Source organism: Carex rostrata, chromosome 2, assembly GCF_964058835.1.
Source record: "Carex rostrata chromosome 2, lpCarRost1.2, whole genome shotgun sequence".
In the NCBI taxonomy this organism is placed as follows: domain Eukaryota; kingdom Viridiplantae; phylum Streptophyta; class Magnoliopsida; order Poales; family Cyperaceae; genus Carex; species Carex rostrata.
This window is the reverse complement of record NC_135919.1, coordinates 14,058,512-14,074,887: the sequence shown is the minus strand read 5'-3', so window position 1 is coordinate 14,074,887 and position 16,376 is coordinate 14,058,512. Positions and strand designations below refer to the sequence as shown.

At 32.1% G+C, this 16,376-nt stretch overlaps 1 protein-coding gene across 1 annotated transcript; it reads left to right on the top strand.

Annotated features, from left to right (window-relative positions):
• The first annotated feature begins 4,003 nt into the window (after positions 1–4,003).
• Positions 4,004–5,629, top strand: MUTE (basic helix-loop-helix (bHLH) DNA-binding superfamily protein). The gene is made up of 3 exons (XM_078292340.1): positions 4,004–4,134; positions 4,564–4,968; positions 5,549–5,629. Exons 1-3 carry the CDS (start codon positions 4,039–4,041, stop codon positions 5,627–5,629), a joined length of 582 nt encoding a protein of 193 aa, XP_078148466.1. The 5' UTR covers positions 4,004–4,038.
• The last annotated feature ends 10,747 nt before the right edge of the window (positions 5,630–16,376 follow it).

Sequence of the window (16,376 nt, the reverse complement as noted above, 5' to 3'; positions counted from 1 at the left end):
TTGCAGCGTAGAGAAATAATATGGTGCGTGGAATGAGCAAACCCCTGGTCCAAGTCATTGCTGGATTGGGCCAAAAAGATACTTTTGGTGATGAGAAAGTCTAGATATGTGAAAAAGAGAGAGTTAAGTTTCAGGCTTCTGGTAAAGACAATTTGATCCACTGATATTTTTAATAATTTCATAAACGGGCTTTACATCTGTTGTTATCTGTGACTTGGATAAAAATATTGATACCTTCATTTTCGATTCGTATCATCCCGTCTAAAATAAACTCTTTAGATTGATTAACTGATATTATCTAAAGGTGAATTTATTTATCCAGTCAGTAAATTGGTCTGATGCATTTATTTTAGAGTGAAATGTTCAAACAGGAAAGACAAGATCTCTGCAAACCTAGTCCGTAATAACAGTAAAAATAAAGGCCCTCACCAAGAACTTAAAAAAGGTGAAAAATATTGGTCATGTTTGGTTGTTGAGTAAGCGGTAGAGTAAACACTTTACTTTACTTTTAAGGAGTCAAACGAGAAGTAAATTTGAAGAAATAAGATGGAATAACATTTGAGTTAATCCGAATTAAGTTACTCTATTTCTAAGTGGAGTAAATTACTCAACCTGTGGATCCTGCGGTTAGAGTAGCATTATGTTACAATTTTATCTCTTTATGAGCTTACTTCACTAAACTCTAACTAAAAATGATTATTTTAGTTTACCTTAACTCGAATTAAGAAATTTAATCCATAATAACTTTACTCCACAACCAAACATGACTTTATGCATGTTATTTCTATTTCTTAATAATATCATATTAGGACAAATTTTGTAGCGGCCTTTTTTAATTAGAAAAGGAACTTCAAACAAGATAATAAATTTATAGATACTTTATAAGAAATGTAGACCATTTACATATCATATTTAATGCGATTCAAGTATAATTTGATAATCCATAAACAAAATTATGAAATAAAAATAATTTAATTCTATGATTCGAGAATAATTTACATGATAAATCATATAGTACAAATTTCAATATTTGAAAAGTTGTCAAAACTAATACCGTTATCGAACATAATATCACATCTATCTAGCGTTAAATTCGTATATTCAGCATATGCAAACAAAATGTATTGAGAGTTTCAGACCAAAAATAATGTTGCCTCTAAAATTCTGCCGCCGTGCTCATAAACAATAAAAACATACAAAAACAGAGACGATCAAATATGAAAAGAGTACAAGGGAAAAAAGAAGAAGGAATGAGCAAGAGCAGAGTATTATGATATTATCAGAGGAAAACATCCGTGACTGAATCACTGCAATACGCGTACTACTACCGAATGTTCCAATGCTTCATTTGGGTGGCCCAAGTTCTCTGTATTGAGTACGAAATGCAATTTAGTATAGATGGCTTCTGACAGTCGGCCCCAGATATATACCTGTATATATAGGGGTGTCAATGGGTACGGTACGGGTCGGGTGGAGACATTTTCATACCCATACCCATTAAAATTGACCTTACCCATACCCTACCCATACCCATTAAAAATTGATCTTACCCTACCCTACCCTTACCCGTTAATCTTATCGGGTAACGAAACGGTAGCGGGTGAATAACGGATAATATATAATAATTAGTTTTATTATATTTTACAAATTAAACATCAAAAACTCATTCATTTTAACACATATATAATTGCATTTCTAATAAAAAATAAAATAAATGTGCAATCAATTCCAACTAAATTATTTTTTATAAAGAATAAAAATTCAAAAATACGAATAAACATTTAAGTGAGTTAGAAATTGAATTAAATATACATTTAAGTGAGTTGGAAATTGAATTGAATACATATTTGAATTTTATAATTACCCTATAGAGTAACGGGTACGAAATAGTCATTACCCATACCCTTACCCATTTATTTAACGAAAAAAAATTCTTACCCATACCCATACCCAATAAGCTAACGAAAAGAAAACCTTACCCATACCCGCCTTATCGAATACGATATGGGTCGGGTAAACGGCTAAAAAGGTACCATTGACACCCCTATGTATATATGTCCTCTCTCTCTCTCTCTCTCTCTCTCTCTCTCTGCAGAGTATGCTTTTGGGCCACCTGTCAGGTATTAAACAAGTGAGTCTGGATTGGAACAAAATATTTCTCTTTACATAAATATATTTCTTTCTTTTTTGAGAGATCTAGACGGAATTAATTCTAGTTGCCTACGTGGTCCCAAAGCCTCCGTATCCTAGATTCAATTATCTCCATTTTACATGAGAATTGGAGATGTTCCTAAAATATTGTCAGCAAGACAGCAACCTTGGTAAGTGAAACAAATCACTACGTTGAAAACTACAAAGAGAAGGCGGACAATGTTGTAATTATTTTTCTTTTTAACATGCTTCCTATTAATTGAAGAAATTAAATCAAAAGTGTTTTGACAACATTGTGATGTATATATAATTACATCTTTTCTACTTTTAAATTACAGATCTACTTAGTTAAAGATATTGTTTAGAATATATAATACGATTGATACTCAATAAAAAACGAATATTTAAAGCCCTTAAGGCAAGCTCAGTTACCAAGTATTACAATCCTTAGATTAACTTATAAATTTCAATTTTAATAATATGACACTAAATATTTAACTTCTTACTAATATATGTTAATTAGTGTGTGGAATATACTTAATTTCATGTATTATCATCTATCGAACTTATACATTTCTTGATGTTGCATTTTATTGATACCATTTATCTCAATCTAAAAATTAAAAAATTTCATCCATTTGGATTTTATTTCGGAACCAAGACTAAAAGTTAGTTCTATTATACTAAAAAAATCTTTATGCTTATAATCCAACGGCATGTTAAAACACATTTAGTTACTGCATGATTGTTTAGTCAGCAAAGTCTTTTGTAAGTCTATGTTATAATGATTAAATGTTAGCAACATACATGTAGAATATTGAGTACAAAATGTTAAATATTAAACTAACTTCTATTATAAATGGAGAGTACAAGAGTTTACAACACTACTTGATATATTTCTTATTCTCTCATTCTATCCATGGACCTCTACAAGACTACAACTTATTTATACAATGTCTATGTCGGTTAGATATTTCTAGTTATTTCTTTACCGACTTGTTCTAGCATACTTCAATTGTACCGACTATATATATGTCGGTTAGAACTTTCTTGAATATTATAGTGCGCTTGTGCTTTGGTGCTGCTATATCAACACAAAATAATGTTTAGTAAAATAATATTTCTCTCTTTTGAAATTTGAAGACGGGAAAAAAACTAACAGAACTGCTCTAATGAGTTATGACCTTAATTATCCCATAATAATTAGAAAGTGTTAAGCCATTGATATATTCCCAGTAACAAATTAGAGCTTTCATTGTAACCAATTATATTGATGTATTAAGGTCGCAAGTTTGAAATTCGAATGAGAGAATTCGTTTGAATATTAAATATAGTTGAGTGGCTTGACCTCCAACTTTTACTATTTTTTTTTTTATATTGATGTATTCCTCTGTAGTAACTAATTATAACAGACAGGATATCAAAATAAGTTAGGAAGGAATTAGCTGTTTTTTTTTTGTCGAACTGGAGATGATATGGTTGTCATGTAAAGCAATAAATGACAGACACTAGACGCTTCAATTTCTGGCATCAATAGCCCAGCCCGATTTTTGTGAACCATAACTCGTAGTTTATATTTACTGAGCAAACGCCGTCTCATGTGCAACCCCCACGCAAAGACTAAGAAAGGGATGCCTCTGCTCACGGGGCCGCAGCCACGCCATTTAATGCTCTGCACCAACCATGGGAAGCGCCATTAAATCCCGGATCTATTCCCACGTAGGTTCTTGCATGCCCCATGCATGCATTATATAAGGACAGGGAAAGGTTTATCAGAAATAGAGAGAGAGAAAGATATATACAAGTGCAGCAAGAATTTGGTCATCGTGTAGGCAGGGGTTGATCGTTTTTTGCTCTGATTTGAGGAGAAGTAATCAATTGAGAAGGATGTCTCACATTACAGTGGAGAGAAATAGGCGTAGACAGATGAATGAGCATCTGAAGGTGCTTCGATCGCTGACACCTTCCTTCTATATCAAAAGGGTAAGTTCAATACTTTTGTTAATATGTAGCCAATTTTTAATATGAGTGATAATGAAATGATTTACAGTGCTTTAATTCTTGGAAATATGCTATCTTGCTATATCTTAGTGATTATCATTTTTAGAGTCGTCCTTAATTAAAGGTCTAGTACACAAAATTTAACCGAAATCATGATGTAACTAGCTTGAGAATTTGCGGCATCGTTACTGAATTTTCAACAATAATATGTATTTAACTAAGCACTTCAGTCAATCTACTAGCTAGGAAGACCGAAATCATGATGTAATTAGCTTGAAAATTAATTTAAGCACTTCAGACATTATGCATTTTAATTTGTTTCTTAACTATTGAGTACTGGAATTAGTATCTGTTTTACATTTTGATTGACCAACATGCAACTTAAATTATAATGCTGTCATATTTAAAAAGGGTGACCAAGCATCTATAATTGGAGGAGCTATAGAGTTCATAAAAGAAATGCAATTAGTGCTACAATCCCTCGAGTCCAAGAAGAAGCGAAAGAGCATAAGCCCGAGCTCTACACCAAGCCCACGCTCTCTATTTCAACTGAATCCATCACCACCAAATAGCATTAGCCCTCCTGATTCTGACTCTCCTCAGATGGTAAAAGAACTTGGTGCATGTTGCAACTCACCAGTTGCTGATGTCGAGGCAAAAATCTCAGGTTCGAATGTAGTTTTACGGACCCTCTCCAAACGCATTCCAGGTCAGGTTGTGAAGATTGTGAGTGCACTTGAACGGTTAGACTTTGAGATACTTCATCTCAATATTAGTACCATGGAAGATACAGTGCTCTACTCCTTTGTCATAAAGGTAATAATACATATTATACATGTATTAGTAAATTAAAAATAAAAAAGGTTCATCCCGAGATAGACTAAATTTTAATATATTCAGGGTTTTTGTTTGCTCTAAATCAACGTTAACTACTTAAATATTGACTTGTATTGTTTGCACGAGTGTGATTTTCATCATTATGTTAACATTAAGAAAGCAAAGCACTTTTAAGTTTGAATGGCAGTCTTATAATTAAAAACATAATTTGAAGAACCTCATTGATAAACACATTTCTATGTCAATTTCTATCTATCACTTAGGTAAAGACTTGGGAAATTCCAAGTGTTTAGCTAATTTTAAAATGAAGGAATATTTATGTAGGCTTGTTTCTGATATATGGATTACCTTTTCAAATAATTCACTATTTTAAAAGCTCTTTTATTTATGTTTTACAAAGATGCTGCGTACCCAAAAAGACTTAAAAACATACCATAATTAACCATCATCTATGGCTAATCTTATGGATCTTAAGTTTATGAACCAAAAAGTCTATTGTATGGAAATTGATCAATGTAATTTATTCAATAAAGGTGTTTTTCCTTTTTCCTTGTGGCAGATTGGACTAGAGTGCCAACTAAGTGTGGAGGACTTGGCAGTAGAAGTGCAGCAATGCTTCTGCCAGGAAATGATATACTAAATTTTTATATTATACAAGTTAAATTCTTGCTGAGTGGTATTTAGTTCCCTGGTATGAAGCCTAAAATAAGCAAATTATTTAAATTTAGCTGTACATGCAACGAGTTTTAGCTCTGTAACTTCAGAAAATCTAAACATAAGTGTACGGGCATTTCATTACGCATTTCCTTTTTGGTCATGTAATAAAGCACATTTGAATTTAAATATAATGTTGCCAAAGCACAACAAAAGTATCTGACTACTGGACTGACAATCTGACATCCTCTTAGTTTCTTTTTATTATTACACTTAAGAATTTCAACTCCCACATAACATCTTGCCTGACAATCACCCAGCAAACTAACCATGCATGCATCATGGGCTGCTCAGTGCTCATGAGTCATGCCGAGGAATCCCAGCGGGACCCACGCACACTTGCCAATTTGCCATCACCAATTTCCTGCTTTGATATGCATCAAATTTCTGGGATATTTATAGTAAGCAAAATTGAAGAAAATAATATTTTATGTTAAGTCGATTTACTACATGCAAGAATAAAATAATAAATGGACACAAATATTCTGAAAGAAAAATCAGTCAGGACTCTCGGGAATAAGAGAAAATCGGATACAAGAGAGAGAGAGAGTTGGTCGGACGATTACATTAGTATCAAATCCAGTTTATTTTTGTTTATACAGTTAATCGAGAACTACAACAAAAATGAAAATAAAACAGAGATAAAACTTCTCAATCTTAGTAAAGTCTGGCCAAAATAAAACCTCAATTAAAAATGATATATACAAGTACTAATTTGCCGTACAAAATGTGTTAGAGCCAGCGAAAGAACTTGTATGGCTCGGCTTTGACACTTTTCCGTCACTTTTACTATCCTTCTTCGTGCCTATCATGAGAGGATGAATCTCGTTACAAGAAGAAATAAAAACTTTTTCCCTGCTTGTGATTTATACGTAGCTCACAGTACAAGCAAACCGTTAACGAGATGGATTTTAAAAAAAATATACATATAACTTTTTTTTTAAAAAATTTCCTCAAATTTTTTTTTTTTTTTGAAAATATATTATACGGGGCTAATAATTAAGAACGCTTAATGTGCCAACAAGTTCTAAACTTATTGTGGGTTCAAAATCATGCAAGAACTGTATTTTCAAATGAAATAAAAAGAATTCTCTAAGATGAATAATTTGTCGGCCATGGAGTTTGTAACTCTTAAATTAATGGAGATATAATTCTTATTTCTTTACCAAGCCACGAAATCTACAGTAGAGATATATACCGCCGGAGGTTGTTAGTTTTCCCAATCGTTCCCTTCTTCCCCATAATTTTTATTTTTATATATTTTCTTATGATTGCTCATCTGCTTTTGAACTAATTATGTCGTTTTTCTGTGGTTTTTCATAATCAGCGAACTATTATCAACTTATTATTCTTATTAGTAAAATAAAATCTTACAAAATTTATACAACAAAATATTAAAATGCAAACAAAAATTAAAACAATATATTAAATTTGCAATCTATAACAAGAAGCCTACTAATTCCAGAATTCACTATTCACCTATGTAGCGAGAATAGCGAGAATAGCGGGAACAGCGAGAACAGTGCTATTCCGATCCATCCAAACATATTCAGGAACAGCGAGAATAGCGCTGTTCTCGCTGTTCTCGGTATTCCTACAAAAATATGGAATAACAAACTACTCTCTCAAATGTTCAATCGCTGTTCTCGCTCTTCTAAATGTTCAATCCAAACAACATTCCGAGTAGCTTTGAGGTAGCGCTATTCTTAAATAGTAGCTATTCTAACTATTTTTAACCTACTATTCTCAACAGTAGCTATTCTAGCTATTCTCTAGTGCATCCAAACGTACCCGGATATCTTTCTGTCTTTGATAACAAATATTTCCCTTTTTTTCCCGGCCCAAGACATCCTTCCTTTTTTCTTTTTTTTTTTCTTTCCCTTCGGCCCAGTTTATTTCCCAGGGCCCAGCCCACTTATTTTCTTTTCTCTCGGCTTGGCCCAGTTCGCTTCTCCTTGCTCGTTTTATTTTCCATTATTCTCACGCTAATTTGGTTACCAAACCCCAAAAATTATTTATCAGGCATTTAAAAAACATTAATAATACTATGTTTAATCGAATTTCTATAAATTATAATCTATTTAATCAAAGGAATTAGAAAAATACCAAAATGCCCATTTTGCACTCGAGCATACAGATATTGTAGATGAATTATAGATGATCGAATTATAGGATCAAGGATTAGATATACAGATAGATGTGTTAAATGATTTAACATATTTTAAAAAAATAAAAAATACACATTCAGACAATCACGAAAACTATATGTTAAAAGAAACTAATTTTGTGTGGAAGTTAGTTATCTAATCGTATTAAAACATAACATACGTTAAAAGAAATTTGACATGAATACAGTAAAAAAAAAAAAAAAAAACATTTAAGAGGTGGACTCCTCTAGTGACACAATGAATATTATCAAATTTAAATCAGATAACACTCAAGACGTCTCAATACGTTAAAAGAAATCTGGACCGTTCATTTCACTTGGCACGAATCTCAAAACAAGGGCGAACGAATGATTTCTGTCAGGGGGGCAAGAATCGGATTAAAATAGTTTATCGGGTTCAAACCTATTAACTAATCAGATACTAGATAAAAAACAATTAACACAATAAGAAACAATAAAAATAGTATAATCTTACAATAAAAAATAACAAAATAATATCATTTTACATATTAAAAAACAACAAAGTTAGTCTGCACCCGTAAACTTCTATAATTTTTTTTATAAAAACAACAAAGTTTCTCATTAACAGTATTTTTGGACTGGTCTGGCGAGTTTTCTAGTTTCAGAGAGAGACAAAGTGGTACCATACCCGTATTTTTTCACTAAATTTCAAATTTTAGAGGGGGCAGCTGCAGCTGCCCCCCCTTTGGCTAGGTGTGGATTTGCTCCTATTAAAATAGACCCCTACAACCTCAACGGCTACCTAATTGAGTTTGACCTGAATAGAATTAATTTAGACCGTCCATTTTTATTAATTGCACCTCAGCTACGGGGGTCATGGATTCCAATAGTTTCCACACTTTGGAAATTCTGGAAGGTGCACTTTTGACTTTCCTAACACAAATTTAAAATATAAAAACATAGATAATTTTTTCTTTAGCTAAAGCTTTCTAGTTAACTGAAATTTCATGCATATTCGTAATTTTTTAAAATTATTAATTTTTTTTCTCTAAAATTTATAATATCATATTAACTCTGCTAAATTCCAAAATTCCAAAAATTCACAAATTCACTCAATTTGTTGACTATTATATTAAAATAAAATTTAAATTTATAAAATACTCATTTTATTCTTTATTATTATTAATAATAATATGTAGTGTGCGTAAGAAAATTGTTTCGCTTTCTAACTGATCGGCTTTTGAAGATAAATTATTTGTTTTCTACTTGCAACACATAACAATTAGACAAATACGTGTGTGTGTGTCATAAGTAAAAAAAATGAACTATTTGCTCTTAAAACAAACTAATTAGAAGACTAAATATTTTTCTTAGACATGTTACATATTATTTTAAATAGAAAGTAAAATGAGTACTTTATAAGTTGAAAATGAGTTTTAACCAAAAAAGTAAATAAACTTTGGTAAAATTGTATTTTTTAAAATTTAGAAGGGTATATGGTTTTATGAAATTTAAAAGAGGATAAACGTAATTTCAATATATTGAGGGGTATATATAAATCACCCTCCACCCCCCTCCACCACCACCAAAAAAAAAAAAAACACACAAAATATTGGCCTTGACGATAAAACCTTTTTAATACAAATGGATATGGTCCAATTGGAATTTTCTAATATGAAATATAAATTTACAAATGATTTGAAATCTTAACAAAGTAAACAATAGTGCTGGTTTTATAACTGATTGAAATTTGACACCTTATGATCGTCAAATTATTTGGATGAAACTTTTGCTGCCGTGTTATCTACAATAAACCGCATAAATCATCCTAAACTAGACATCCAGTTCCTATTTGGGTTATTTCAGCATTCAAATTTGTACCATTAATTCAGAGTCATTGCTTACGTGGAATGGGCGGGCAGTCTTTTTATTGCATGCGGTTTTGATCCAATCCACAAAGAACACGCACGGACACCTGATGCTACTGCACGGACTTGAAATATTAGAGGCGGCCTTGCTCTTGTCAGTTGTCACATCTTCAGATGGATTCTCGCTTGCTTAGGGGATCGAGTCAAATCTTCTAAATTGGGAATGCTCTATCATCCATGATATGACATCTCTTCAATGCAGTATTACTTATTTGGACGCATGCGATGTAACCGACTTCTACGTGGGTGAAAAATACAAAAATGAGAGAAAAATGTTTTGAACCTTTTCTTTCCTTGCCGCATCAGAATAAAGGTCTACTCTTTTCACATGCTTTTGTTTCCTTTTTCAAAAAATGGTATACTCTTTTGGAGTAGAACTAGAGTGTTCTTGAGTTTTTCGGTGAACTCAAGTCTTAAAACATGTTAAATTGGCTTTAAATGACGAATATGAACCGTTGAAATTCTTCTATCTTATGAGTGATGTGTCTATATGTGAAAAATTTAAACATTTTAATTAATTTAGTATAAAGTTAAGCAGTCAAAAAAGTTAAAAAAAATGAATGCATCAAAATTAATTTATTAAGATTCTAATTTTATCCACTTGACTTTATACTAAATTAATTCGAATGTTTAAAATTTTCACATGTAGACGCATCACTCATAAGATAGGCGGATCTCCAACGGTTCAAATTTGTAATTTGAAGCCAATTTGACAGATTTTAGACTTGAGTTCACCAAGGGGCTTGATGAACTTAAGAACACCCTAGTTCTATTCTACTCTTTTGTTTATATATGTATATTTGAAAAAAAAATACAGAAATGTTTTTTTAAGGTATTATTTGTTTATCAGAATCAATTGTCAATAACTTAATATAGTAATTACGATGACACTCTTTGGAAGATAGCAAATTCAAAATTACGACTGAAAGATCTTTTGTGAATATTTAAAGTAGGAAGACTTAATTTCATAGTTATCTAAAATTATATTATTTTACAATATTACTCGTTTACTATTTATGTTCCTTTAAATTTCCAAAGTTTCATTTCCACTTCGAAAAATAATACTTCCATCAATTGTAGCGTCATTTTTCATCATTAAAACTAGTGCACATGTAGGTGCCAAACAACACACAAATGCATTGAAACAAATTTAATTAATCTGGACATCATATATCAATCAAATTGATACCACATTAATTTTATTGTCATCATAAATAAAAAATATAATATTTACATACATCTGATCATAATTCATAAGTATCATTACGATTTACTACATGAATCAACGTAGATCGTCCTCTAGTTATTTTAAGGTCCAAAATGGAAAATGAGTAATATATTAAGGACTAAATTGGAAAATGAGTGATATTTGAAGGACCGAATGGTATTATAAACTTTTAAGTACCAAAATGATAAATGAGTGATACTTTAAGTACAAAAATGATAATTTTGAATACTTAAGGACCAAAATATTAAACAAGTGATACTTTATAACTTATAAGCCATTTCTTGTAATTTACGCTTTTGTAACAAACAGAAAAGAAGTGCGCTAGTAACTCTAATTAGTATAATATTTGCAACTGAAATTTGAATAATATTAGTTTTTTTATGATTAGCTTATCAATCGCATAATTATTTTCTTTTATTAGATTATAGGGTTTAGGGTTGAGTTTAGAATGACTTCAGCAAGTTCTAGCAAAAAATGTTGAATAAAAAAATGATAGTTAATAAATTCATCTGAGAACTAATTTTTGATCTGGTTGACTGGTTCGTATAAGTGGTTGCAAATTTGAAATATTAATAGAAAATCATTCATGAATATTAAATAGTTGTGTCACTTAATTTTCAATCTTTATTAAAAAAGATTTGAGATAAAATTTTCAAACTTTTTCTGAACAACAACGGAAGTAATAATAACTGCAACTACAATAAAACAATAAAATGACAGCTGTATTAATAACTTGTGCTTTCATATACGAAAACTTTATAGACGTCACTAAGCACAAAGTGGTTTAAAGAGCTGTCAGTTTATGATGCTTTAATAGGATATTTTGCAGACGTATGTTATTAAAAAGAATTGCATAATTTAGCAATTTTTTCCAATAGCAGCCTATCTATATATTTAATTTCATAGCAGATAATTCGGCCATTTTTATTAATACCCTAAAAAAAATATTTTTTTTAAACTGCCCCCGCATTGTATTTTCTTTTAAAACTGCCCCGACCGCCAGGCCCACGGGTGGCCCAGATCCTCTAGCAGACCGCCCGAGCCAGGGGCGCTTCGCTAGGGACCAGACCGCCTCGGGGCCGGGCAGTCCTCTTTTTTTTTTTATAAGAGATCTTAATATTTTGATTTAAATAATTTTGTAAATAAAAAGTTTTCTTGTATGTCAAAAAATAAGACATTTGATATATTTATGAGTGAGATGTTATATAACTCTTTATAACTTTGATTTGATTTGTCAGTTGGATATCACAAGTCTAAAGATAACACTGATTAAAGACTTGGCCTTGATTCTTAATAATTTATTTTATTCAAATATACATAAGGAAATATGGTTAGATTGCATCAATGATGTCAACTTCTTTATTTTTTTTAGAGAATAATTGGAGAGCGAGAGAGAATAATTGAATTATTTGATTATTGTCAACATATACCATTTACTCGGAGATAGGCAAACGAACACAATAAATAGTAAATGCATTTTAAAATAATTATATGGATAATTCTTGAATAATCTCTTAGACTTTTGACTAAACAAAATACCGATTGTTGTATGCCTACCGTTGAACGAAAACTTAAACTGAATTTTTGAGGCACTAAACGATATTTTTTTGAAATTCTGATGCTTTGGTTGCCCAAGGGTTTTCCCCAAAATAATATTCGGATCCGTCTCGTCCCCCCTTTCCGAAAAGTGGTCATATGCGCAAATCCGACTTTCATAGCCAAAGTTATGGTTGTTTAAAGTTTTTTCAAAAGTTGAAATTTGAAAATTCATAACTAATTGTAGAAAAATTCAAATAAATTGAAATTTGTGTTAATTCTATGTATTTTTGAATGTTCCACATGCTAGTATAATCACTTTTTTAGTTTGGTCCCTGTATTAGTCCAGACTTGCTGATTTACCAGAAGAGATCAAATTTGATGTTTTTAGTGCATTACACTATACTAGTGGCCTTTGCTTAGTGCTTGGCTGCTGAGTTTGGACTTGGTACCATACCAGAGGTCAGTCTATGGTGCTTTGTGCATAGACATAGATCTAATTTGAGGTTTGTTCATATTTTAGTAGCTCTAAACTACTGTTTTAGTACTAGAAATAAAGGGAAGAAGATCAACAAGCTGTCAGAGCTTAAAATTTTTTGAATCAAGGCCAAATCCTTAATTAGTGTAATCTTTAAACTTGTGATATCCAACTGACAAACCAAATCAAAGTTATAAAGAGTTACGGCATCACTGCATAAATATATCAAATTTCTTATTTTTTGCAATACAAGAAAACTTTTTATTCACAAAATTATTTAAATCAAAATATTAAAATCTCTCTAAAAAAAATAGAGGATCGCCCGGTCTCCAGGCGGTCTGGTCCCTAGAGGACCGCCCCTGGCCCGGGCGGTCTACTAGAGGATCTGGGCCGCTCGTGGGCCTGACGGTCAGGGCAAATTAAAAAAAAAACAGAATGCGGGGGCAGTTTTAAAAAAAATCTTTTTTTAGGGTATTAATAAAAATGGCCGCAAATAATTAGTGAGTATTTTAGCAAAGAATAACATAACTTTATGCTAATATGGTATAAATTTTCAAAAGTTTCTTAAGTTTTCATTTTTAAAACTTTTCCCTATTTTATTTTTCATTTTGTGCCAATTTATTATTAGTTAATTTATTGTGGAAAGTACTAAAATACTTAAATTTGATTAGTTCACTAAGTTTCAAAGAAATGTGAGACTTAATTTATTGTAAGTATTGTTAGGTAGTAATATCGATTTAACATTTATAATTCTATTTTGGTATTAAAAACTTGTTAAATTGGTATGGTGAGTTGTGAAGTAAGAGCTTTGTTTGAATTCACGTTTATATTTTTTAATTTTGAAAGTTAAAAAAGTCGATATGAACCACTCAACATGATGTACATATTGAAATTGTTGGCTTGTGCTATAATCTACTTGTTTGTTTGACTAGATTTGCAAAACATATATAAATTGCATTTTATAGTTTTCCTTCTTGAGATACTATTCAGGTTCATGACAATAAAAGATTCAATAATTACACATCAATGATGAATTAATAAATTGCAATACAACATCAAGGATGTAGTCATGAAGCACAAGACATTGGACAGTAGAAGCATCATCTCAAGATTAGGATAATTAATCTATAAAGTTGGTAAAATAAGCTTGAGAATGACCTAAGTGAGGCCTACCGTTGTAGCGGTCCAGGAACCGTTGCAACAGAATAAATAAATCCTCAACCAAGTCTGTGACGGTTTAAATTGATCAGAACCATCACTTGACTGTCGATATTCCAGAGGATTAGCGTTGAGGGAACCATTGCGACGGTCAATCTACTGTTGTCAACAAAATCCACCGCTATGTACACAATTCCACCGTTATGGTTCTATTAGTCCAAACCTGTTCAAATTGACCTATCATTGTAATGGTCCATATAGCGTTGCAACAGTCAGCACCAAATTCATTTTTATTAGCTCTCTATAAATAGAAGCAATACCAAGATTTGAAAAACAACTCTAGCCACCTCCAACTCTAATATTTCAAATTTCCAAATCTAGAGAAAGTCGTTATTTTTTGTGCACTTAAACTTCAATATTCACAATCAATCTTAAGCTTATTCAATCAATACAACAACTTTTAGAGTGATTCTGCAAGATCAAATCACCTATACCTTGAGCCTTTGTTGCTCACCTTGTTATCCTTGAGCCTCTGTTGCTCGGATTGTTATCTTTGAGCCTTTAGTGCTCGTGAGCCAATTCTGTGCTCGGGCCGTGTGACTTCTCAGAAGATTGTAAGGGCTCACAGGTTTCACCTTGTATTCCTTTCTTATTGGATAAAGAAAGGAGCGTCATCTTGAAGGTCGCGGGCCTCGAAGACGTATGCGTTAGTGCCGAACTCCTTAAATAACTCTTGTGTCAAGTGTCTCTAAACTCTATAATTTATTTATTGTTTATCAATTTATTTATAACCAAGTTATTCTAGTTTCTGCCAAGAATAACTCTAAGACACACTAGGGACATATAACTTAGATTAAACGTTTAAAAATGCCATATTCATCACCCCTCTAAGTGTCTTTGGGACCAACAAGTGGTATCAAAGTAGAAAAATCAAATTAAGATACACTTAATTTGATTATTATATGAGATCCTAAAAATGACACTTTGTACACCAAAACATGTTAGAGAACCTCCAATGTTCATTCCATCTACTAAAAACTTTAGTAATTGAAAAAAGGGTTATGACCAACTATCTGAAATTGATTGAAGTATGAGAAGCTGTAGAAAATGGTTTCACACCGGTCTATAACTCAACCACCAACATAATTACCACATAATCAAAACTTGCCAAAAATGTAGATGACCTTGCTATGAATGCTATCATGGGTGCCGTACATGAATCGATATGAATTGTGTTCTCAAATGCTATAAACGTAAAAGAGATGTGGGAATCTCTTCTACACAAATATAAGAGTAATGACCAAATTAAATGAACCAAACTAGCAGGTCTAGAAACAAAATTTGAAACATTTTGTGTAGAAAATGGCGAGTCTGTAGAAGACACCTATAATAGATTATTACAAATGCAAAATGAATTTATCGAACTTGAACAATTAACAATAAGATTGTAGGAAAGCTTCTACGAGTTATGCTTAGGAAACCAAAGTGAGAGTCAATGGTGAGTGCTCTAGAAGTGCTATCAGGAGTACAAACCTTTACACCTGATGAACTATTCATCTCCGAAGTTGTGAAGATAAACTTCGCCAAACCGAGGAACTTGGATCAATATCCAGAACTCTAGCTCTTCATGCCCAAACAAACTAAACGAAACAAAAGACCTTATAATCCCCTATCCTCAATCTCCACATATGACAATAAACAAAACAAAAGAGACCATGAAATCTCAACTAAAGCCAAGTTCCTAAGCAAGTTTCTCCAAGGATGCTTGAATTTGAAAAGAAGTACAATGGACGGTGCAAGGAGTGCTTGAATTTGAAAAGAAGTACAATGGACGGTGCATGGAGAAAAATAAGAGGACAGTCTCAATTGTCTGCAACAAGGAAGGTCATACCATTGAATCATGTTGCACAATCTTTCCCAACAAGGAAGGCGGTGAGCATCAAGGCTGCCCCTTTTGACAAAAAAAGAGATGATACTCAGGGAAACCAGGAAGAGAAGGCCATGCAAGCCGAGAGTAATTCTGAAGCACAATACAGTGGCGGTGAAGAAGCCAACTCTGAGTCTGAGAATGAAGATATTATCGACTTAGCCTTGGTAGCTGTGCATGATAGCAAAGTATCATTTAGCCCTACATTTAAGGTACCTCAAAAACTTGATTTAAATACGATATAATGTAACAATAATGTAGGAAATGGATGTGATTCAATTAGTGAGTTA